The 25,035-nt window shown below is 39.6% G+C and overlaps 2 protein-coding genes across 5 annotated transcripts in view; both read right to left on the bottom strand.

The window, feature by feature from the left end:
* LOC108236582 (phosphatidylinositol transfer protein beta isoform) overlaps positions 1 to 14,451 on the bottom strand; it is a 17,517-nt gene extending 3,066 nt beyond the window's left edge. Inside the window, exons 1-10 of the mRNA XM_017417349.3 lie at positions 14,348 to 14,451; positions 10,485 to 10,515; positions 9,594 to 9,739; positions 9,304 to 9,395; positions 9,077 to 9,084; positions 8,913 to 8,987; positions 8,666 to 8,749; positions 5,312 to 5,389; positions 2,415 to 2,525; positions 1,979 to 2,101 (exon numbers count right to left, since the gene is read on the bottom strand). Of these exons, the coding sequence (XP_017272838.1) occupies positions 1,979 to 2,101; positions 2,415 to 2,525; positions 5,312 to 5,389; positions 8,666 to 8,749; positions 8,913 to 8,987; positions 9,077 to 9,084; positions 9,304 to 9,395; positions 9,594 to 9,739; positions 10,485 to 10,515; positions 14,348 to 14,367 (768 nt within the window). The 5' untranslated portion in view covers positions 14,368 to 14,451. The remainder of the gene's footprint in view (positions 1 to 1,978; positions 2,102 to 2,414; positions 2,526 to 5,311; positions 5,390 to 8,665; positions 8,750 to 8,912; positions 8,988 to 9,076; positions 9,085 to 9,303; positions 9,396 to 9,593; positions 9,740 to 10,484; positions 10,516 to 14,347) is intronic.
* Positions 14,452 to 14,941: 490 nt separating this feature from the next.
* Positions 14,942 to 25,035, bottom strand: part of ttc28 (tetratricopeptide repeat domain 28) — a 189,436-nt gene continuing 179,342 nt past the window's right edge. For 3 of the 4 annotated variants that reach the window (XM_017417279.3, XM_025006153.2, XM_017417281.3), the window contains 12 exons: positions 24,602 to 24,742; positions 21,682 to 21,826; positions 21,336 to 21,515; positions 20,671 to 21,215; positions 20,283 to 20,530; positions 20,068 to 20,192; positions 19,760 to 19,991; positions 19,073 to 19,149; positions 18,487 to 18,510; positions 17,804 to 17,933; positions 17,481 to 17,588; positions 14,942 to 17,289 (listed from right to left, as the gene is read on the bottom strand). In XM_017417279.3, the coding sequence (XP_017272768.1) occupies positions 15,692 to 17,289; positions 17,481 to 17,588; positions 17,804 to 17,933; positions 18,487 to 18,510; positions 19,073 to 19,149; positions 19,760 to 19,991; positions 20,068 to 20,192; positions 20,283 to 20,530; positions 20,671 to 21,215; positions 21,336 to 21,515; positions 21,682 to 21,826; positions 24,602 to 24,742 (3,553 nt within the window). In that variant the 3' untranslated portion in view covers positions 14,942 to 15,691. The remainder of the gene's footprint in view (positions 17,290 to 17,480; positions 17,589 to 17,803; positions 17,934 to 18,486; positions 18,511 to 19,072; positions 19,150 to 19,759; positions 19,992 to 20,067; positions 20,193 to 20,282; positions 20,531 to 20,670; positions 21,216 to 21,335; positions 21,516 to 21,681; positions 21,827 to 24,601; positions 24,743 to 25,035) is intronic. The other variant, XM_025006154.2, reaches the window with a different exon arrangement.

Below are 25,035 nucleotides of genomic sequence, written 5' to 3'. Positions count from 1 at the left end.
CCACCACCACCACCACCACCACCTCTCTCTTCCCTCTTTTCTCTCTTTCTCTCAATCACAGGCCAGTCTCCTCCTTAACAGCAGAATTCCATTTGTATGTTAATGAGGAAAAAAGGAGCCATCTCGAAGCACACAACCACACCCCGTTCTTCTCCCATCCCTCGCTATTCTGCACCAACAGCGCTAAAACACTAGACATAAAGAATACAGACATGACACCCGTGCATTGGCACCTTAAAGTAGAGTTTCTCATTTACCAGAGACAATCTTGTTCAGATTGAGAAGTGCAGCGACTGTAGTCATCATCCCACTGCATATAATACAGTCAAAGTGTGACCCAGCTAACCCTTGAGCTCAGAGGTTCTGGCCGTGACTGGCCTCCTCACCACAGTCCTTTGATGGCACCCGCCTGTTTACTTACTTCAGGGGAAAATGGGAAACATATGTTGGATTGGGCGAGATGTTCTGGGGGGGGAGGCAAGGCACAAAATGCAGTATGTGGGTAGCACGCCAAGAATGTTTGAGACTGGCCCACTTTGGCCAGTCTACTCCGGATTCCTCCCTTGTTCTCCATGTACGGCCAAAAGCTCCCGACCTGATATTTGGAGTAACTCCAAGAGCTAAGCAGTGGTAGGGTTTTACAGAGAGTGCGAGTTAACGACATTATAACATGTTATTTTAAAGCAAACCATTTAATTTTTCTGCCTCGTATTCTTCTGTGGAGATGCTCTGGGCTGCAGGTACTAAAAAGGGTTGTTTTTTTTCCATAATTTTTTTGGAAAAACAGATTCCCTTTAAAAGCATCATGTACAGTAGGACTGAGAAAAGTTTGGAAACAACAAACAACATATGTACATCATGCAAACCGTGACGGTTATTTTGGGGCCTTGTGAAAATGCCTGAGCAACTCATACATCTTGTTTTTGTGTTCCTGATGAGTTCACAGTGAGCTATGGAGATGGGGATAAAAACGCCTTGAACCACACTGAGAAGAAAGTGAAAACACTAACCCCAAAGGGAGCAGAGAAAGCGTCATATAAGGGTTTCTACTGGAGCATTTGGTTAGTTAAATGTTTTTGAACACAAAGCTCAAATGATTGAATCCCTTAATATTACTTTTTTTTTCTTTGACTCAACAGAAGTTTGGTATTTCTGCTGGCGGAAGCATCAGCTACCAGCAGCATTTATCAGTAATTAGGGTTTTATCAAAAATGGATATAGCGGAGCTGAATGTTGACTTAATTTAAATGTTGACACAAACACACACTCCAATGAGCTGCACACACACATCATTTCTTAAAGACACATATTCACTTAAACTCAGTTTTTGAAACGCTGAAATGGGACTCACGAATGCAGCTCTTTTTACTTGCAAATTAATGCTTTGAAGGGTTTTTTTTTTTTTTTTTCATTTCAGCATTTTCTGCAGACCGATTAGCTAATTCCTGTCTTAAAAATATTGCAGGCAGATGTGCTGCTTTTCATCACTGTTCATGGACATTTCTAAGTGATGTCAATGTGCTTTAAGTCAACCCAGTGCAGCAGAAGACCAATGAGTCCAGTGGATGAACAGAAACAGAAAACTGCTTCATGTTACTGAGGGTGTGGTGAAGATGGAAACCGTTATAAGAGTATACGACAGATAGCCAATGTCATACCAGTGAAAAAAGCCCTTTAAATTACTGACCTCTACCATAAACACCTTACACAAAAAAATACTAAACCCGACCTTCAGCCTCGGTACACAGCACAGAACTACTCCTACGCACCAGATGAAAATAAAAGACAGCAAATCACAGAAACTGAGAATTAGGAAGCCTGTGGCTTAAGCTGGATGACAACACATTCAATTTGAACTTTCAAGCCACTACACTTACTCGAGCAACGGTTCTTCCAAATGTTAATCTTATCTTATCTTTGACCAATATGGAATCGCACATTTTAGATTTAATTATGGGTAATTAGGTCACACACAAACCTCATCTAGCTCTCTCTGAGTTTCTGCCTCCATCCGCCGAATGTCATCCATAGTCAGATCCACCCATCTATCAATCCAACAGAAGAGCTGGCGATGGAAGTTAGTGAAGATCCTCTTCTCTTGCTGGAGGAGAGAGTAATCAACAGTTTTGTTTAAGCTGATTGATGTCTAAAATCAATATTAATATGCTGATAAAGTTGAAAAAAAAAATATGAAAAAAGGGGTAAAGATTACAATATTTGCAGTAATGCTAAACATGCTGATCTGTCTTGAGCTGATATGAATTACACTTGTCAAAACTTAAAAAATAAAACAGAAATTGGAATTAAAGTAAAAAAAACCACAGACATGATACAGGAGGAATAACCCTGCTTCTACAAACCTGACCCAAAAAAATCCTGCAATCTGAGGTTTAACTGTGCAAACAATCACTAACCTCATGGATGAAGTTCTCCACTTTGGTTTGCAGCCCCCACCACTTAAACTTGACTGTGACTAGTTTGTAGGCGCACATCTTTGGACAATCAGTTTTACTTGCCAGCTCTTCCTATTATTAGAAAAAAAAGAACAGAAGTAGATTTCCAGTCACTTTTTTTTTTTTTTTTTTTTTTAAAATCACAGTATCATAATAAATCTTCCAACTAAAACTTCACACCAACTTTGCAATAAGATAATTGTTAAAACGCAGCACAAGGCTAAAAAGAACACTATTTTAAACTCTTCTTGGATGCGTTCAAAGCTTAAATTTATTAATACATAATGCTTTGGGTTTCGAGCTTGCTAAAATAATTATCAATATGATGATGTGGTGTGCTCAGATAAAAGTCCCCTAATCCACAATACATTTTCTAAATTCATCCTCTGCTGCTTGCACTGCGCCTCGCTCTGAAGAAAAGACAAGGAGGAGGGGGTTGGGGCACAGCAAAGTGGATAAACTCCAGATGAAGGGACCATTTCTCTGCTTCCGCCCCGACAGCGACACCGCTCCCAACAGGCATGCCTTTTGTGGCCACAGAAGGCAGATAAAAAGGTGCTTGCGAAGCGATAAGGGCGTCGCAGTGCAAAGCCGGTTACATTATTAACACCTAGGACCTGCTCACCCCCAGAACACAAATACTCCCCCTCCGAGAACACCTGTTTAATTAATCACTTCATTCGGGCTCGGCATTCCAAGCGAAAATGCCACAGACCCGCCTCAATCACCCTCGTCCCACTGCCGTTTGATGCGACGATCATAAAGAAGAGCGAGAGTGGGGAGAAATGAGAAACATTTCTAAATTTGCAGTAGGTTTAGAAAAGTTGTCATCGCTAAAGGAGAACTTCACATAAAACGGATTCTACATCAAAACACTTACGGTGACATTTCTTCTCTCCCTCTCTGTGCCCCACTCAAAGGAGCAGAAGTTTTCAGAAATACAAAGGGTACCGATATGCAAGCATGTGTGCATGCAGAGATAGACAAGAGTTTTATTGCTCTGAGAAGCTGGCAGAAATTGTGCCTCTGTTGTCACATAACTACTTTTCTTCTGCCTTTTTAATAAAACAGTTTTCCATGTCCACAGCAGACAGGGAAGTGATCTAATTAAAAAACACAAAATAAAAGTTGTGTCTCTTTATTCCTACTTTTTAAAGCAGTTAGTCTGCCTTTGTTCTGGGAAAATTCTTGCAGCAGAGGAAAGTTTCCCATGGTGAACTCTGAGGGCTCCACTGCAGAAGCTCTCTCAGTCATCATGACCAGCTCGTGAGTCTGCAGGGCTTTAAAGAGGAAATCAGCAAAATATGTGAAATTATTATTCCATACTGATATTTAACCCTTTCATTGAAAAATATGCCAGTCTTAGCACAAAACCTATTTGTGACTGTTAGAATCAATATCCATAAATGGACATTTTTCTTATTTCTGGCCTTGAATTGTGTCACACAGTTTGGGTGATTAGGCTTAAAAACAGAACTTTAAACAAATGACTTGAAATAACGCCTTCACTCAATAACAACTAAGAAACATTATTAGTTTCCATCAAAACACAACCTGTTTTGAACCTTCCTCCAGCTATGGTTGCTCTTTATTAAGACTGGCAGTGGTGCTCTAGAGGAGAGCAAAATAAACCTTTACAAATTGACCTAATTAACTGAAAGCATTAAAAAAAAACTCAGCTCTACTCAGTCTGCCTTTTTTAAACACATAGCTCTATTTATTCTTAATTAGAATGTACAACAATTCAAAAATGTATGTTTTATTTCAATCAGTCTGTCATTTTATTTTATTATAGGTTTCTCCAAATGCTGATGCACAACCCAGCCACCAAATTCAGATTTTTATGCCTAATGTTACAACAGAAACTTGCTAAACATTAATGCCAACAAACAGCTGCTTGCAAGATAAAGATGCAGGAATTTATTTGTTTATAAAATATGTTGTAATCAACACACATATCCTTCATCAAACAGAACCTAAGTCCTTATTGCCCTGTGGTATTTGAGATGTCTAATGCAACAACCATTTGAGCACCAGTTATTCATCAACATACGCTGAAAAAGCAGAGTCTACAAATAATTTAAAAAGGCACAACAGCTGAATTTCCTGCTCAGATCCAGTGGAAAGAGCTGTGTTACACCACCTTAACCGTATGACTGAAACAAACAACTAGGTTGTTTCAATACAAAGATTAAAATGTAGTTTTAACTTGATGAATAATATCTCTGAATGTGTTAAACATAGAAATGCACTGGTTGCTCGGCAGGTGACCAAAATTGTAACATTTTCACCTTCAGCTCTGATTTTCAGGTCTTAAGCTTTTATAAATTTTAATTGTTTCGTTTTCCTGCTTGTATTTTCAGTTTTGTCTTTGTACAAAACTTTGGGTGGCTTTGAGCCTAAAAAGTTACATAAATACAAAAGCAACTGAAGAAGGAGTGAGATAGTATGGGCAGTGTGAATTCCTTGAGAAATCAGTTTAAATATTGAGCTGGCTTTATTTCAGACCAAAAAAAGGAGAAATTAACTACATCCTTAATTTCATGACATTAACAGAAGTTTAATAGAGTAGTCATCAGATAAAACTGTGTTTTGTGTGAGTGGATGAGACAGTCGAGGCAGCTCTGTGTTTGGCCGTCAGATTTGACCAACTCCAGCAGCTTGTAAAATGTCTCACTGATGTCAATATGTCAGAGAAACCGATGAATCTGTAAACCGCTGTGTTCCAGGTGAAAACAATCAGACACAAAGGGTCAAATAGAACATGCTTCTGCTTAGTTTCTCTTTCCAATAAAGGAGGTGTAATATTTCTGTATGAATAAAATGATCTCAGTGTCTAAAGTGCACAAGAATAATACCTGCCAGTTGGGTCCAAGAGGTCCTCTCCCAGTTTTAACTGACTTGAACCTGACTGGATCCTCATCAGGCTTGTAGTCCTAATGAAAGAAAATATTGTTTAAGAAGTGAGCATAATATACAACATTTGAAAAAGAAAAACGTAATTTTGGGAAAACCTATAGCTTGTTAATTGAAAACAGTACTGCACAATGACAAAAAAACAACAACACATAAGATGTGCTCAGTTTATAAGATATTAAATCACTTTCAAGTATAAAATATTTTCTTGATTTATTAAGACACTGAACACAAAAAGTTGTCAATATCAAGGTGGTTTTATTTTCCTGCACTGTGATACAAGCAGCTTCGGCAGAAAAAATGTCTAAGGGGCACAAACGCTACTATGGTTTTACATTTTATACGGTGACACTAAAAGATTGATCTCAGTGAATCCCGCTGCATCTACTGCACATGCGTTGATGAATGCATGTTGCACATTAAGCTCTGGTGTTTTGATATTCAACTGTGACAACACTCTTAAGCTTACATAAGCAGTTTACAAAATCCCGTTCCACCAAAAAAAAAAAAAAAAAACTCCAGTGACGAAACCACCCATGGCCCATTACACAGGCTGGTCGTGATTTCATAGCACAAAGATCAAATGCACGTAAAGGAATACAGAGGGATAAAGAGTCCACATGCAAGACATGAGCGCAACATGCCAAAACTGACGCCATTGAAGCAGGCAGGAGAAATAATTGCACAAATAAATGAAATGGTTTTTAAATTATCAACAGCTCAAGGGCCCAGTAATTTTAAATAAATCATGATACCCCTGCAGCTAAAAGCTCCCTTTTCAGGGCTACTGGCCACCAGGAGGGTGCCAAACATGTGGAAAGAAATGAGAACGCACACACACCCCAACGCTACTACACACACAGTCGCAAGAATTTGGCTGCTTTAATGCTTGAAGCTCCATCACTATAACAATACACTGTGCAGCTCTAATGAGGTCTGTGAATCGATGTGCCGTGGTACATGAAGAGGAGCTACTCCTCAAGTAAGGAAAAAAAAAAAAGGGAGTGTGTGGTATGTTGTGTATTTGTCTAGTTCCAGCAGCATAGTAAGCTTTAATTACGCTAACAAACTCATCTGTGCTGGCGGTACGCCCCAGGCCCTGCAGTCATGCCTGAGGCTGAGGGCTGATAGGGCCCTGAGACACAACACACTCCTCCAGTGAGGCAAACACGTCCGCCTTGTTAACTACCTACAGCAAACAAACTAGTACACACACACACAGGCACCGATATTTCTCTGTCAAATAGCCACCCATTTAATTGCACACACAGAGAGCAACACTGAAATGAGGCAATGAGAAGTCAAATATCAGCAATAATGTGCAACATCTTCTAATAAGATTTCAGAGATGGCAAAAAGTCATTTTTTTTGTATTTTGATACGATACAAAAACTGAACATAAAAAAATACAAGCTGCCAAAACTTTTCTTAAATGCAAATCAAAAAAGGAATAATCTTGATTTAAAATATATATATATCAATAATCATTAAGCTGAAAAAAAAAACAGGAAGCAAATATTCATAAAGCTTCAAAATCCCTTTCTTTAAGTAGGAATTTTGAAATGACTTTTCCAGGGTTAAGTGACTGAAATGTGAAGCTCCAAAGTGTTTTATTTTGTTCATGCACTCAATAAATTCGGATTCATTTCATAAACAATAATCTTCAAATAAATAAAGAACTTCATTAAAAGCTCAAGGAACGTTTAAATGATCCTACTTCAAAAAACTAAATGCTATTTCATATTAGAAATGTACTACTCCGGGGATTCATCTGTTCTCTTAATATAGGTGATTTTGAGAAAGAACCCATTTGATCGAGATAAAATTTCCAGCTTTGGAGCCACAAGATCCATTATAAAAGCTACAGAGACAACAACCACTTAAGTAAATAAATAAATTTGGCACAATTTAATGCACAGCCCAGACGCTACAGAGAAAACATGATATTAATCTGAGATTATGAAATCCTGAGTCACTACTGCCAAGAAAACTGCCAAGTGGTTCTAAAATATTTATGGCAATTTATGAGTCAATAAACTAAATATTAATTTAAAAAATGTATAATATAATAAATGAGTCAACGTAAAAAAAACTAAGACCTAAACACGACTTAGATTGTTGCCTTTGGATCCATCTACCCCTTTATTTACTATAGATGGCATCACCGAGTTCTTCAGTGTAAGTGTGGGATCCCACCACTTACACATCCACATAGGATTTTTTTTTACCAAAAATATTTGCACATAAATCAAGTTACATGACCTCATTAGAAGTAATTCTCTATAATCAGAATGTAAAAACAACAGCAAAAAAAAACCCCTGAAAAAACCTAAAAGATTAGGAGACATTACATTTGTCTAATTTTAACTTCCCTACCAAATCCAGAACACCATCTAGCCATACTTTTCTTCACACACAAAGCTATTAATGACCGAGCTCCAACTCTGCAGTCCCATGTTTTCCCAACAGAGCACTTTCCTCTCAGACCGCACATTTACGTGTGGTTTTCATGGTTTCTAAAAGTAGTTTAGGAGGCCTTGGGCCTAGCGCTCTCGTGGAGCTAGGTCCTAGTTTGGGTTCAAGAAGGAAGCGCTCTCTTCATTTCTGAGACAGTGTTTAAAACATTTTTTTGGGGGGAAAAAAATAAAGCTGGAACTGCCTTGAGTTACCCTGAGTTGTCCTTTTGGCTACGCTGCTTTAAGCATTGGCTGCACGAGGACATACTGACCACCTCTCCACACTTTCTGTGGACGTACAGCATACTGACTCTGATTCGACTGGTTGTCTTCTTGTTTATGTATCTTAAAAATAATAAAGACAATTTCACTATCACCTGCGTCCAACTGACAACATAATTAAACTGAACTGAAATAAAACAAATCAGTTTTAGCAGCAATTTTTTCCTCCATTTCATCTCAACATTAAAGCATCCTATATTTGTTTTAAACATTTAGGGAACAGAATAACAATCTTGGACTCTCAGATTTTACGGTGGGCTTTTGTCTAGTTTAATGAGCAACAACAAAATAGTTTGCCTTAACAGTTGAACACAAACATGACAACATACTTAGCAATATTTGTCAATTACTAAGCCTCCACTTGTGTAATGTGCTCAAAAAGTAAACAAACCAACATATTTACTGTCGTTAGAAATAAAATAACTGCTGCAGTTTTCCACGTGGAGTGGATGGGATCAACGCTGAACAAACAGTGTAATGAACACAGCTGGCCACATAGAGGCGCCAAAGTATAATTTATCTTTAGCCAGAAAAACACCTGAAGAAGTTTCTACTTACAGCATTGGACACCTGACTTCCGTCTGCAATATCAATGGGCACAACAGCTACATTCTGCCATGTGGAAAGGTCTAGTTTGTGCACCTAATAAAAACAAAGAATATTTGTCACAAAACAAAATAAAATATGACTAAAATCTATAATTCAAATGACATGTTTGACAGTTTGTTTTAACTTTAAAGTGCTCTGAGATGAATTTGTTGTAAGTCAAAGCTAAATAAAAAGAGAACAATTTGGAAGTGCTCACATTTTCTTGTGTTCCCAGGTCTGGTTTGTGCCATGTCTCAATTTTAATGAAGAAATTGTCTTTCATATATTCATTCTGGGCGGAAAATTGAAAAAAAAATTACAATGAAGTGAAACACCTTTAACGTACTTTTGAGTATTTGAAAGAAACTCAAGACTGCTTACCGTCACAACTGGAACAAGATTATTCATTAGAAGAAAAAGAGAAAGGGTGGTGGGGGGGAGAAAACGAAAGAAAAAAAAAAAAAAGGTAAACACATTTATAAACGTAAAAAAATATACAGCAAAACAAAACAAAAAGACAGGTACCCATCACAAAGGCAAAGGCAATACAAAAACTTTTAATTGGGAAAAAGAAGAGGAGTTGTAGAGCAACATGAAGGAATACTCACTGGTTCTGCAGTAGGGGTAGGCATTCCAAGCTTTTTCATGGAATACCAAAGCGCCTTCAGGGGCCAGGAGCCTGACAAACGCTGGGACTTTACTGTAGGGCAGGAAAGATAAACAGTAAATAAAGAAGAAAGAAAACACTTGCGTAGTTTTCAGTGATTCTAAAGCAAATATATCAGGAAGGAGAACAGTCACAAAAAATGCTTCACAAATAAAACAACACTGCCACCTTCTGGTAGTGTTAGATTATTACACTAGGAAAAGCATCAAGGCATAAGGAAACGATACACACCTCTTTAGATGATAAATTTTGTGTGTATACTGTCCTTTCTCTTCATTATTTTCATAAGGCTCATTCTTAAGAACCTCAATGCCTTCACCTCCACCCGTCTCATTTTTACTTGCTTCAGCCACAGAGAAGAGCTGTCCGACTTGATACTGCAACAAAAAAACAGACAGATGCATCAAAACTTCTGAAAGGATTCAAGCCAATAAAAGCGCATTTCAACCATGAAACAATATTACAGGTTATGGTTTGATCCTCATAGTTTCTGTAGCTTTATTTTACTGCATTTTAGCCCAAAAGTTCTCATCTTACTTTTTTCTATTTATGTTAAAATCTTCATATTTGGCATAACATGAGATTAATCTCAGGAGTTGCTTTTGGATGAGGTTGTTCACTGGCTTTGCTGCTTGTTGCGTTTATGACATTCTTTACTAAATACGTGCAGAAATTGTTGAATAATTTGAGTAGCATTTTGCTTATGCAGACCTTCATGTAAAATGTCCTAAAAGCCTGTATTTGGCACCCATTATAAAAGGTTTTTTAAATACTAAGAAAAAGAGATTCAGTGACCCATAAGTTATTTCCTATAGCATAGGAAGCAAAGGACAACCTTTTATGAAAATATACAATTTGTGTTTTTTTTGGTCTCCCAACATTGAAGGGAGACTGGAGTATTTGTATATAGTTGTACTCATTTGGATTAAAACACACACATACAAGGACAGAAGTGTGGGCAACGTCTTCATTTGTGTAGTTTAACTACTTCAGTGCTGATGTTATTATGTTTTAAAGATTTCTTTATATGCAAAGATATAAAATACAAACAAAAACAATCTGATAGTAATTACTGTAATAGTATAAGTAATAATAATAAAAGCAAAACTAATATTTACTTACCTCCTCAACACTACAAGGTAAAACCACACGGCTGCAAAGAAGAATAAAGAGTGTTAATGCTTCAAAAATTTGGTACCAAAAGACAATAACTCACATCTGACATAGCACAATTACCAGAATTAAATAATAACAACAACTTGGGTAAATATACTGACAAGCAAAAACAAAAAAAAAGCATATAGAAGGACAAATTTGGGTTTGTCATACCATTCTATTAGCAGACAATTATATTACATTGCATTGCTCATATTGTGTTGCTGTTAATTTACTAGAAAACAGCATTTAAAAGCCATTTTCTGAACCTGTTAAATGTTTTGTTATTAAAACGTCAAACAGAGCTGTAACAACGTGCGCGGCAGATGAAACCGGTGGCTCTTTGTGTGCGTCTTTGAAACACATATTTCCAACATCTGAGTTATGTTTTATTGATACTGACTTTTTCCTTACAATAACTTGATTACGATGAGAAATGCACCTGCTATTAAACCAATTCAGACACAGTTTGATCAAAACACAAACAAAAAGTTCTGGACTGTCAAACAGACAAACTGTTGAACTCAGACGGGCCAAAAAGGGTTTCACTTTCTTTATCAGCTCAGCTCCACACTCCTACTGAACAGTGACTCTTCATGAGCATGTAACTATAAAAGCAAAGGCTAAAACACACTGTCAAAACATCCTGATATCTCATCTAAAATATGCTAGATCCCGTGCTGACACATGCGCATACTTGAGTGTGGTTCTAATAGTGGAAGGGGAGGACAGCTTATTCTACAAGTCAAGGGATATCTAGAAAAAAGGTAGGGAACTATTTATGTAGCATATGTACAGTACATCCAATTAATCAATAGATTAGTATATAAAATAGTTGATCATTAAAAGGTTCAATACTTGCAGCCCTACTTCCTCTGCATCAATTTTTATCGAGTGAATGCTCACTTAATACGCTCACTAGAAACAGAACAATTAATTAACTGACCAGTTTCAATCAGCCAATATTGGCCAAATAAATACATAAATTTGTCTTCACATACTTAATTATGGCGGAGGAAAGTGAAGATGCACCAGCAGCTGCTAAAATCAGATCACTGCAGCCCACATTTCTTTAGAGGTGCGAATCCTCATATATAATATTTTAAAGTAAACAGGTTATTCCAAATGTTTTTCAACATGTGTTTATTTAGTTATTGTTATATTTTGTTAAATTAAAATTACATATTTAAACAAAAAAAATAAATAAATAAAAAGATGCATATATCGACCTAGATTTCTAAAGACTGACACGAGTCATAGAAAACTCATATCAGTCGACCTCTAATGCACACCGCTCACTGCAGGCGACTGTAAAGATACGTGACATTCTTCAGTTCATGTCAGTGGTCATAATGACATGGCTGATGGGTGTGTAACTGCCCTCACAAATCTGCATTCAATAGTTATTTTGTTAGCATTATTTGAAAATTTCAAATCGACTGTGACGAGAAACTTTTCAGCCTCAGTCATGACTTGCACCTGAACGTAAGACAAACCGAAACCCTTTTTACCGCAAGACAGAAACTTTCAAGGCCACTGTTCAACAGAGGAGGGGGGGAAAAAAAACTATTACTGGCCTGTTTGACGCACTGCTGACTACGCAACATGACACACTCATCACTAAAACTAAACGGAAAAGTCAGAGCCAAGTAAACCCGAGACTGGGTGTAACAGCGAGCCAAAGAAAGGCTCAATATGATGAGGGAAAAGAAGGAGCACAAAAGATGCAAAGTAGGAATTTGGGGTGAGAAAATTCGCCAATGTGTTTCACAGACCAGTGGCAGAAAGCATGGCTGAAAAATAATAAATAAGAAGATTCTGTTTGAATCATTAAAATACCTAAACGCACACCACCAAACTTATACTCAGCTGTTCTTGCTTTGACATTGTTCTGAGGATGTACCGAGCTGTGATTACAACCACTTATTTAAATCGATGAGGCAGAAGTTTCCCCTCCCTAACCACACCATGCAAAAGAGAGAGAAAAAAAGTATGAAGCAGAGTTTTCTCCATGTATAAATCTAAAGCCAGGCTTTATCCCTAAACCCTAAACCTAAAACTACTTCAGTTTATTTTGACGAGGAGTGACAACCATTAACAAAATCTGTGTTTTCTCCAGATCTGACATTACTACATTATCCTGAACTCACACTGAGGCTGCACAGACGTGACACTCAGAAAAGGATGTTTAATCTCTTCTCTAAAGCATGGCCTTGTGATGAGTGAGGTTAGGTTTTGACACAATCAAAGTTTCAGGGAACAGTGGGATGACTGTCACATGTGTAAAAACGAACACGCTTGTAAGTTACAACTTCACAAGACGGCTTGTAAAGATAAAGGGTCAAATGAATGCCGTGAAATACTGGAAAATCCTGGAGGACAATCTGACACTGTCTGCAAAAACACTATGGTTAGGAGGAAGATTTTTTTCCCCCAGCAAAACAATGAAGCATACAGTGAAAACAAGTTACTGATGTGAAAGGGGTGGATATTTATGCAGTCGCTTATTTAACATTACATATATTTTTATTTAATTGGTATAACTCTGTAAAAATTTGATTTCACTTTGACACTGAAGGTATTTTGGTGATCACTTTTTGTCAAAAATGCCAATTGGTATAGACCATGATTGATTTCTGACAAAAATGGAAGCACAAAACATCCAGAAGGGGAATACTTTCTACAGGCACTGTAACATCCTACAGAAGGATGGGTTCAACTTGTGCAATTATTTATTTTTCCCCACAGATGGGTTTAGACACTAGATGGATGGATGGAGCTGATAAAAGTTTGTTCAGTTACTTTGTTGAATTGGGAATAAAACAAAAACAGTGTCAGATATTTTAGATTTAGGCTCAGTAAGTATGAGTTTAAATGTGGTTTGAAACATCAAGTATGTGAAAAATAATTACAGTGGCATGTTGTTTGCTACAACAAGAACATGGCTCTTTATTTTCATTGTATTGCTTCATGTATATTGAGGATAATTATTGGAAGGTGGCAATTTTGAAATCTGAAGGAAGTATATTGAGGTGCTGTTTGTTAACACATCTAAACACAAAGGAAGCTCTGCATCACTGATTAAAATCCTGGTTGGCAAAATGATATCTTGGGGCTTTGAATCGATGGCTCACAACAATGGTGTCTGTTACCAAGTGAAGTCGCTCCTTCTGGCCTTTATTACAAACAATCAAATGCCTATTTCTCCCTCAGACCTGGCTCGCACAGTGGAGCAAAACGTGATTAATGTTTTCAAAAGCTAAAAATAGCAAAACCGCTCGAAACACACTGGCTGAAAGCACCAAGCTAGGTGACTAAAAACAACTCAGTTTGACACGAAAGCCCTGTTTTACGCAATTTGTTACATTGGTCGCGGCCAAGATGACTGAGTCAGAACAGACAGCTAGTGAGCTAAAAGTGACTTCCCCATCCAGGTGACGCTCTCGGTTAGCTAACTTAGCGTTAGCATATTACTCGAAGTTCTAAGCTGGAGAACACAAAAGTCAGTGCTCATAGCGCGAGCAAGCAGCCCAATCCGAGTCTAAAGAAGCCACCAATTTAGCGTGAACACAAAGGAAAGCACAGAAAGAAAACAACAGCTGTCAAACAACGCTATGCTCCCGTCAAAGCCGGTGGGCCAGAATAGCTCTTAAGCAATCCCAGTATCTTCTTCTTCCTCCCGACCCCTCGTGTCTGAACAGGCACCGACGAAAAGTTTTACTTTTGTTTGACACTGAAAGAACCACCCCGACCGAGCAGACTTGATAGTATAATCAAACAGGGGTTTCAAATGAGCATAAGAAGTGTTCAAACAGAAAGAATACACTTACTATTCTTTGATGAGAACCATCGCTACTTGTTTCTTTCAGTACCGCTGGCACTGCCCTGCTGCCGCTGACACTGACGTCATGAAATGTAGGGGCTCCGCCCGTTACCGCCTACGTAAGCAGTGATTTGTTGAATGAAAAAGGACACGCCCACTAACAAGAATTAACCAATGAAATCAATATTATAGCTTCTAGAGCCCTTACAGCACTCTTTTAAGACTTCAGACATTATCTATCTATCTATCTATCTATCTATCTATCTATCTATCTATTTATCTATCTATCTATCTATCTATCTATCGTGTTTTTGTTTACATTGTTCATTAATGTTCTGATTTGCAAGTTAAATTTATGACTGCTTTATAAAATACCATCCTGATGACAGATTAATTCATTTTGGACCCTTACTGTAACTGTCCTAAGTTGAAAACTGAAACGTTCAAGGTGTAAAATATATTGTGTACACACAAACACTATTCTTGTTTTCTTATACTAAAGCTGGTATTTGTAAAGCAAAAAAAGTGTGTGGTGAACATGTGCACACACATTTCATAAAGCTACTAAACAAAATAATGGCAAGTCTGGAGTACAAGAAAGTAAACATGTTTTTTTTTATTGTAACAGTTTACTGATAAATGAGAGATGGCGGTTGTGAAATCGACATTTTTTTTAATTTCAAAAAGTCATGGGCTAAAAAGTCATACATGATACTTAACACTGAATAGCAAGAGAATCCATGCTTCAGAGCAGACACTCAGATCACAAAGAAATCAGGCAAAATGCCCTTTCTGATTTCAATAAAAAATATTAAATCTTTTTTTCCCACTCCATCCATCTTAACATGGTACAGATTTGTTCACTTTTTAATTATATAAAAATGCTTAATACTGATTGTGAAACACAAAGTTAATTTACAAAACATAATAATTATTATTTTTAATATTAACAACAATAACAAACAATAATAACAATAACAAATAAATTTCAAAACAACCCAAAAAATAGAATGAAGGGAATCAACAGTTGTTGCATCTTGGCCCACACAAAGATTTTTTTGAAAGAAAAAAAAAAAAATTGCATTTATATCCACCTGACACAGTTACACACAAACACAGTATCAGGTCGTTGAGTATTTCTCATTGCCATTTACAGTGTTATGGGCACAAAGACAAGACAGTTTCCAAAGCATTCATGTGCCTCTGCAGGAGCACACTCACTAGCCAAAGAAAGCCGTTTGACTGTCAGTCAAGTTTGGTGGACTAATATTAGTCTTGGAAAGGTGCCCTACTCCTCCAGCTCACAGGGATAGTACTTTACAGACAAAAAAAAATGATCATTTTGAACATTTCAGCATTTAGAAGAGGGAAAAAATCTTCCAGGTGACAGGAATTTGTATCCATTGCCAGCAGGTAGTCGAATTGAACGAGCACCAGGGCTACTGCTTGTGGAAATAGTAGGCGATGGGGCAACTTTTCTAGGGTTGGAACAGTGGTGACCATTGGAAGAGTTCTTGCTACTGCTATCCAGTCCCAGCTCCCGCAGCTCCAGGCTGTCTTGGCCATCATTAGGGGAGCAGTGCCGTGGGGACAAGTTTAGAAGGCTCAGTACATCTCTGCCAGCAGAAGCAATAGGTCCAGGAGTGCCGTGGATGGCTCTGACAGGACCTAGATGATGCTGTTGCTGAGCTGCAGCGTTGGCCCAAAAGGTCTTCAGATTGTGGATAGCTTGGACTTTTTCATCAATGACCCCTCTTCTCAGCCTGTCCAGATCTGGCACATCAGCTGATGTAGAACATGCAGAGCCTGTGGAGGAGTAGGACAGAGCAGGAGATGGAGCACTACCAGCTGGTGACTGGTGACCAGAACTGGGAGACACATTACTTGGGGAACGAGAAATGTGGCCACTGTAAGGAGAGCTTGGGTACTTCAATTTAAACTGTGCATGGCTGTCCAAAGTGGGTGAAGGATGGCTGCCCTCCTTTTGGGAAGACTCAGAGACTGCAGGACTATTGTATCCAGAGCTTATCTTCTGCAGGGAAGATGAACGAGAGGGAGGTTTGGGTCTCGGGGAAGACTGAGCTCGGCCACTAGCGCTGCTGTTAGGACGGCTGAATGCGCTGGTTTCAGAGGAGCGGAATGTGCTGCTTCGAGCTGTGGTTGCGGCACCTGTTCCACCCTCTGCTCCGGCCCGCTGGAGACTGCTTACAGCACGTAAATGGCTGTGAGTCTCCTCCAGAATTTTCTGGGCCAGCTCTTGGGGATCGAGATTGACAGTTTTTTCTTCCTGAGACTTGACAGTACTGTCTGTCTCAGTACTGGACTGGTCAGATTCACCTGTATCCGAACTGCTCACCTTACCCACCTTCTGAAATGGTGAGTTCGGGCTGGGTACCAGAGATGTTTTGACTGGTGATGTGGGGGTGCTGACACTGCCTCTTGATGAAACTGAGACAGTGTAGCCTCTCCCTGCTCCGGTGGACCCACCAACCCCTCTACCTCCACGATGATGTCGCTGGCTGTGGCCTGGTGGCAAAGGCAGAGAGTCACAGTGACTTCCCAGTGGCTCGCTGCTGATAATGGAAAAGCCCTCGTATTCCTCTTCATCGCCCCGTGCTCCGGACCCCACAGCAGCTGCCCCATGAGGAGACGAGCGACTACGGGGAACATGAGGGTGTTTGTGAACAGAAAAGTGTGCTGTGGCACCACCTCGTTGCCGATGACCAAGAAAATCACAATCTGACTTGGAGGCAAAGCTCATGGATGAAGTTACAGAGCTGAGGCTGTAGACAGAGATAGCATCTGATGCTTGATTGTCCAAGTAAGGAGGAGAAAATGGAAGGCTTGAGTACCCTGTGGGTATTGGGTTAGACACGGACTGGGCTGAGGCTAAAGACTCAAGGGAAGATGAGCTGTCTAGACTCAGGCGCTTGGGCAGTTCTGTGGAGTCTAAAAACAAAGAAAAGGAGAAAAGGATAATTGTGAAAAATGATTAAAAAAAAACCAAAAAAAAACAAAAGAACTGTTAAGCACATAAAAGCATGTTCTGAATGATTCCAAAATTAAGTTCTTTTTTTTCTTTTCAAAAGAAAAATTCAGCATGAGAAAATAACAACAACAAAAAGAAAACACAAATTTACCAAACAGCGCCAGCAGAGACTGGAGGGCAAAGTGTAAAGTGCGTCGGTTGGCCAGCTTGCCTGTCTTCAGCACCACTTCTTCTTGGCCTACCTCACATAGGTCAAATCCTGCACACAGGAGACAATGACTGTTGCAAAATCACTTTGCAAATGTGAGTCAGGGACACACCGATCCTCATGTCTGTGTCTTGAAATACATAAATGGTCAAATGGTTTCATGTGCACCAAAATGTTCCCACTTTCTCAGGGTACTTTTGAAAATTGTTACATATTAAAAAATAACATTTATTTTTATTGTTGACGCACTGTTATAGATGACTTACCAAGAGCAGCCAGAAACTCATGGCATCCTGGCAGTCTCCATAGCTGCACACTGATGGACACCTGAATGGGTAGGAGGGAAAAATCCTGTTCTTTCTCTCCTGTCTGGAGTTGAACTAGCACCTGGTGTAGCTGGTAAAAAAAGAGGAGACAATCAGTGTTATCAGTCTGTTTTTGAATATGTTTTGAATCATATGAATGAGTGATCTAAGCAAAAAAAAAAAAAGAAAAGAAAAACAACTGCTGCAGGAAATTAGAAATCCCAGGGTTAGGGTTTTGTGGGGATGTAGCCTTCCTCCTTTTATTTGGGGATTGCATAATTCAGAACAGAGACATCTTTGTCAGCTTGATGCAACTGTGCACAAAGTAAAAATGTGCCTTGTCATCCTTGGTGGAGGTGTTTGCATCATAGCTTTGTCCTTGTTACTAACCTAAAACTTTCTTCTGACCTGTATTAAACCAGTGCTCTAAATCCTTAAGGACCAAAAGTTCCTTAGCTCTAACTCTATGAAAGAGTAGTGGAAAAGGCATGCAAACACTGAAGCGCATAAAAAAAAACAGAATATAAAATTGTCATTCAGCATGTGCACGGAAATTTAACATTTTTAGTTTAGCAGAAAAAAGTGAAGAATTGAGAAACAGCAGCAGAATGGACTGAAGTGCTGGTGGGTGAATGCACACTTACCATGGCCACCATATTTTTAACAGCCTTCAGATCACAAGTTGGATGCAAGAAAGAGAGAATAAGCTTTAAATTGCATGCACACAGGCCATACACAAAAAGGTACAAAGCCTTACATTGAAGAAGAATAAAAGCAACAAGAAAAGTGTTTAATATAACAAAGAGTTAGATGCAATCAACACACAAAGATTAGGCTGAGCATATTTCATGTTTGTGCACAAAAACTGAAAATCACCACTCACTCTAACTAAAAGCTCCCACATATTACACATATACAGGGATAAACTTATGCACTGCAAAATTAATTCTCTGGTATAACAAATTTAGGAGCATAAAGGACCCACATTGTAGCTAAACTTTGTACTGGATGTGCTGCTAGCTAGGCAGCATTTCACTAGGCAGCATTAGGATAGAGCACATGCTCTATCTGAATTAATGTGTTTCTGATCAATTTTTCTAGCAAGAAAGTTTGGCAAACAAAGTATAAAGGTATGCCTTAATGCATTCATAGTATATGAATTTGGATCTAAAAATCCATGACAATAAAAATAAAACCCAGAAGCATTTGTTCAGAGGTGCAGGGCCCTACCCGGTTGATGAGCTGCTCTCCTGCTTCTGAAGCTGTGATGAGTTTGCACAAAGCTTGGAGAGCTGGTGGTGGCAGACCTAAGATGTGAGAACAATGGAAGTTCTTCATTATTCATATAAGACATTGTATTTACAATTTAAAATATGCAGAACTAAAAAAGGTGACATAAAATAATACAGACACTAAGACCCTTTAGCACTTTAGATCTTTGATCTTTATTTATTAAACACCGAAATGAATGATGTGATTGGCACCAATATTCTTTCTGAAGCATGACAATGATGCTGCACCTACAGTTCCAGTAAGAGACTCCAAAAGTTGTATTTAGTCAAATTAAATACAAGAAAGCTTGCATGATGCTCACAAAATTCCGACTTTACATAAATTTAGATTACATGAAGATACTGAAACAGGCTTAATTCAATGTGACGTTATAAAGTGATGACATACCCAGCCTGTCCAGTACTTTGCATAGATACAGAAGTGTACCCAATAGAACTTGTATTGCTCTAAAAAGCTGATGATGGTCACCTTGTTATGTGAAGTTATTTGATTCTGGATACATTTTTAATAGAACCCTCACTTTTAGTTCCTTGAACCTTTGCAACAATATATGGAAGACAAACTTGAAACAGATTCTAAACTTATTTTGTTAATATTAGGGACATGCAGCTTGTTTCAACATACCTAACAGTGATTGTAAAGTGGTACTGCATTGCTGGAGCCTGTCTCCAGGGTCAGCAGTGGGAAAGAAGACAGCAGCAGGAATACCGGTGCCTGCAGAGTCGAGGCGGAAGCCCACAGCTGTCAGCAGGGCCTGCCAGCCAGGGACACCCCCCACCTTGTTCTCCACACTCTGCTGGGACGTGTACATCGAATTACGCTGTCCATTCTGGATCCTCTGAAGAGACTTCTCCACCTGAAATGCAGTGGTACATCAGTATGCTATGTGTGTTTCTGGTTGTTTTCCATCTTGGTGTGAGTCTGTGTCTCACCAGGTGAAGTAAAACCCTCAGTGCATCACGAGCTCGATCTGGATACTGCAGAATCTCAGCCAAGGCTTGGCCAATCAGAGAGGACGGGCTGTTCAGCTTCACATCGTTGCCAATCAGCATGTATCCTGAAGGATGAAAAAAAGTAATTCATTTCAACATCCTCTATTTAATTATGCTAATGCTGAATGAATGCATAAATGAATGGCATCCCTAACCTGCCCAGTTGGATGGGTGGGAGTATTGTTTGCTGCTCTGGACAGTTTTCATGGCATCGGCTAGGGCTGCACTAGCCTTGGTCCCATTGAGCAGGGCAGAGTAGAAAGCGTGGACAAAAACCTTAGAGGCTGCAACGGGTACAGGCCACAAGGACACGAGAACACACTGAGCGCCAGCAGCCAGGAAGGCTCTGGTTAGCCCCACAACACCGTCTGCTGTGACCTTGCTGCTGGACTCTTGGTATGACCTGTAGCCAGATAAAGCACGAGTAAATCAACCTAAAAGTTATAAAACAGTTTACAACTCAATATTTTCAAGAATTAGTACATTAGGACTCATTTCTAAGTGTTCACTGTTTAAATTTGCTTTCCTAACCAGTCAACGTACCCCAGCACCACCAGCTTAACAGGCAGCCTCAGGTCCAATATATCTGCAGCTGTGAGCAGGAACTCCTGAAGAGGTGGGCTGTCACAGATGCTCTCCACATCACTGCTGTCATCCTGCATGTGGAGAGACTCTGGGATAGTGTAGCCACTCCCAGTGGAGCCCTTCCTGCCTCGACCACTGCTGCCTCGCCTTCCACCTGCACCTCTGCCCATCGTTCCGACGCCCACACTGGCCCCTGCTCCTCCGGTGACACCCTCGGGGTTTGGAGTGAGCACCAGAGCTGCTAGTTTCCAGGAAATGTGGGTGGCAAAGTGCGCACATTCAGCTTGTGTCAGGGCACTCATCACCCTCTCCTTGGTGGCAGAAGAGCAGGTCAGAGGCTGGCATCCGAGCAGCTCAGCAACCATTAGGGCCTCCTCCTCTGCTGTGGGCATCGGACCCCAAAGCCATCGATCCATCACAGGTGAAGGCAGTTTCGGATTTCCTACCACTGCTGCCATTGAGACTCCACCACTTGGAGCTGGTCCAGGACGCCGAGAGTGAGCCTAAGAAGACATCAACACAGTTTACATTCTAGCACAACAATCTGAGGAGGGAGGTTTAAAGATTTATGATATTGTTAAAGGTAGGGCATTATTTTAAATCAACTGAATGGGAATTTAAACCTTGGCATTGGTTCCAAGGCCATGGATGGAGGGCACAGCAATGAGGCTGAAACGCTCATAAAGGTATTCATTGGAAGAGCTTCCTTTTAGCAGGGCAAAGGGGATGAGGTACAGCTCTCCTTCCAGCACCATCACCAATTGTCTGTGTCTGCCAACAGGCCCGCTGGAGTGCATCAGGCCCTGTCAACAAAAGGAATTAGAATAAAATATTTCAAATGTAGATTAAATGTCACAATGTGGTGCTTTTTGTGTCTAGTAGCTGTGTCTATTAGGTGTTCCCTTATCTTACTCATTCATTAACAAAACCATAAAGAGGCAGGCAATAAGCTGCACAGTTAACACTCACCCCCTCCATAGGTGCAATGAGTAAATCATACAGTGCCCGAAGCGGAGGTTTGCCAAGGTTGCTAGAGCGACGAGGCAGGGAAGAGTTACCATCTTTGGCTGGAGACATAGTGTTACTAAACAGGCTGGTCATACTCTGGCAACTCCTGAACAGACACAAAACAAAGTAATGTGGTTATTATTTTGCATGTTACTTTAAAACAACCCAATTCAGAACAGCTAAAGACAGTCTGCTACCTGACACATTAATGTAAGCTCTACTTGTGTTTTTTTAAGTTACAAAATCATAATCTCTCCAAGAAGAGTTTTAAATATTTGAAACATCATGTCGATCAATATAACAAAACACGTTTTTCATTATCAAATTAGGAGTTCCTATATCAACCACATTGTGCTTCTTGTAAAAATTACCACCTAGTGATTAGCTTTAAATGAAAGTGCCTTTACCTGTGCTGAATAATTCTGATACAAATAGATCCAACAAAAGCACCCAGTACACCTTAAGCTTCATTTTTTCTCTTTAGAATAGCATCTTCTGCATCATAAGTGTATTTCTTTGTATCATATCATTTAAATATGGTAAATTGGAAAGTAGCTCAAAAAGTTTATTGTTAACCTTTTAGATTGTATCACATCAGATAAGCTGCTTGTTTGAGGTCAAAGAGAGTAACCCAATTTTCAACAGCAGCAGTTGATGTAAGCGAAACTAGGTTAGATGCATGCGCAGCCTAAATTGACACTGAATTAACTGGCAGGCAAAATTTCCCCTAAAATTAAGATGTAAATAGAAGAACTGAGAGTGTAAACCTCTGCCTAGGCCATAGGGTCATAAAAAAATTGTAGGAGCCGGATCATGATCCTGGTCACCAGCAAAATTTAATCATTTGTTCTTTGTGACAACCTCAACATTACCTGAAAATTTCATCAAAATACATCCATTACTTTTTGAGTAATCTTGTGCACAAATTCTGCTAAAAACACATACCTCCTTGGACTAGGTCAAATATATCCACCTCCACTAGATGGCAGTATTACACTGCTCTGCCAGACTGAGCTCAAAAGAAGTGAGCTCGATAGAGTCCCCCGCAGGTGGAGAGGAACAGTGTTTGTTTTTTCTTTTTTTTTAGGTTTATACATTTATTGTACAACAATAATCTGAGTAAACCAATATAAAGTAACAGTCCAGTCTTCTGAGTCATGTGGTGGACGTTAACAGCTTACTGCTCAGGCACGGAGCATACTGAGAACTGTGCTAATGGTGGCCTTGAGGTTAGAAGTTTTTTGCTTGGCCCTGTGGGGCCCAGTTTTATGCCTGCACTTGTCACTGCTCTCCATCTGCTCCACCAGCCTGAGTTTCCTCCAGAACCCATCCAACAGACATCTATCCTGCCCCGTCTGAAAGCCCCAGGCCACAGGCTTCCCTCCAGCCTCTCTGTCTCTCTCCCAGGCTCTGGCACGAACCTCCGAGTGAAAGCAAAACAATCGTTTGTTAGCCTGACAGAAGGAATGAGAGAGGAGGCGAGATGTCAGCCAAGAGAAGGTGAGTGTAGATTGTAGAGCAAAACAGCGACTAGAAAGGGCCGAGGGCACTGAGGCCGAGGGTGAAGGCTTTGTTCAGTCTGCAGTCGAAAGAGAGGTCCTTAAGTATGATCTGAGGGCTAAAGAATGTAAACCAGTCAACCATGGCTACACAATGACCTCTTTTTATAATGACCGGATAAAATAATGAGTTTTTTTTTCTTAACTTTATGGCAACTTAACCCTTTCAAAGCAGGCGTCGTGTTTTAATGAGTCTTTGCTGCCTCCTAACTGACAACTTCATCACGATCATCAAACAATCTCATTAAGGGACGACTGTGCGTAATGACTTATTGAGTTACACGCTGATAGGATTAGACAAACAGAGACTTTCATCATCACCTTCCCACAGTAATCCCTCCAAGCTCCTCTGTGAAGATTAGTGATAAAAGAGAGTAATTGACAAATCTTTTTTTATGCCGTGTAGACTGTTCCTGAACCCATTCTAATAAAATGTTTTTGTTTTTTTTTTAAAGATTTTTGTCTTTCTGACAAAACTGGTCTTCATGCATATTCATTTTGATGAATAATAAAACCATTACATGAGAGGAAGAACAACAAGAGAGAGTGAAATCAAAGAAAGACCCTTGTAGGCACATACATGCTGGTTACATGATACCAAACCTCTCGGTGATTGTCTTGAAATGGTTGTAAAGTCTTCTTCATTTTCTCAGGCTTTTGCATTGTGATAGAAAACGGGCTCCTAAGCATGTGCAGCTTTACAATTTTTTGTTTTTTAAGGCCCATAAGAATGAGCGGATTATTACCGGCAGCCCATTAAAGGGGCTTAATGAGCACAGAGAGTCAATTAAAGATGGAATTACCCCCTCATCAAAGAGCAGCTCAACTGTGCACTAGGACAAGAAAATATGACCTAGACACACACACGCACACTTTTCACTTGTATACATTATCAGTCAGTACAGTGTTCAAGGATAGTTTTAATGTTTTCATTAAATAGCACGACGCACAGGCAAATGGTGGTTTCAACAAGAACTCATAAATCTGCACAACTAACACAAGAAGAGCCAACTTTGATGGAAGTGTCTCATAAAAAGACATAAGAGCGTGCACATGCATGAACACATGCGCACAAACAGGGCTCCATCAGAGAAGAGAGTTGATAAGGGTTTTAGCAGCTTGGCTCTTCTCCGTCTGTTTAATAAGGAGGATTCACAGGCTGCTTCTGCGCCGGCGAAACGATCGCAAAGAGTCCTTTCACAGATCAGTCACAATACCCATGGATCTCCTTACCCAGGCAGATAGTTTTTGATCTTTTGTTGTGGAAAAGGAGGTGATTAAGACAGCTGGGAACGTTCAGGAGATGCGCAACAAACCCCTACCTGTTGAACAGGTTGTTTCTTGACACCATGCGCAGGAAGCCCGTTGGATCTGTGACTGAGTTAAGCTTGTTGTTAAGTTCCTCAAATTGCTGGTCCAACAAATCTCCTGCCTCGCTCTCTGTCTCGCTGCTCGAACACCCTCTGACAGACAAATAAAAAAAAAAACAGAGATGGAGGGAGAGACATTCACAATCACACAAATATTGGCAAAGAAAATAGTTTCTGAGCACAGCAGACAATACAGAGACTTTTATTGTTTCTCTGTGGTTAAATCAACTCCACACACTCACGATCTGCCATAAATACACACAATTCAACCCACACTTCTGGCCCAATTTCCCAGCCTTGAGCCCACTCTCTGATGATAAGCATAGTTAAATCCTTTCATTATTATGCTGGTAATGCTGATCTAGTCCGGGGGGAGTCAAACCCCC

This window comes from Kryptolebias marmoratus, linkage group LG1 (assembly GCF_001649575.2).
Source record: "Kryptolebias marmoratus isolate JLee-2015 linkage group LG1, ASM164957v2, whole genome shotgun sequence".
NCBI classification, from domain to species: Eukaryota; Metazoa; Chordata; class Actinopteri; order Cyprinodontiformes; family Rivulidae; genus Kryptolebias; species Kryptolebias marmoratus.
The sequence above is the reverse complement of the archived record's forward strand: the minus strand, read 5'-3'. Positions and strand labels throughout refer to the sequence as shown.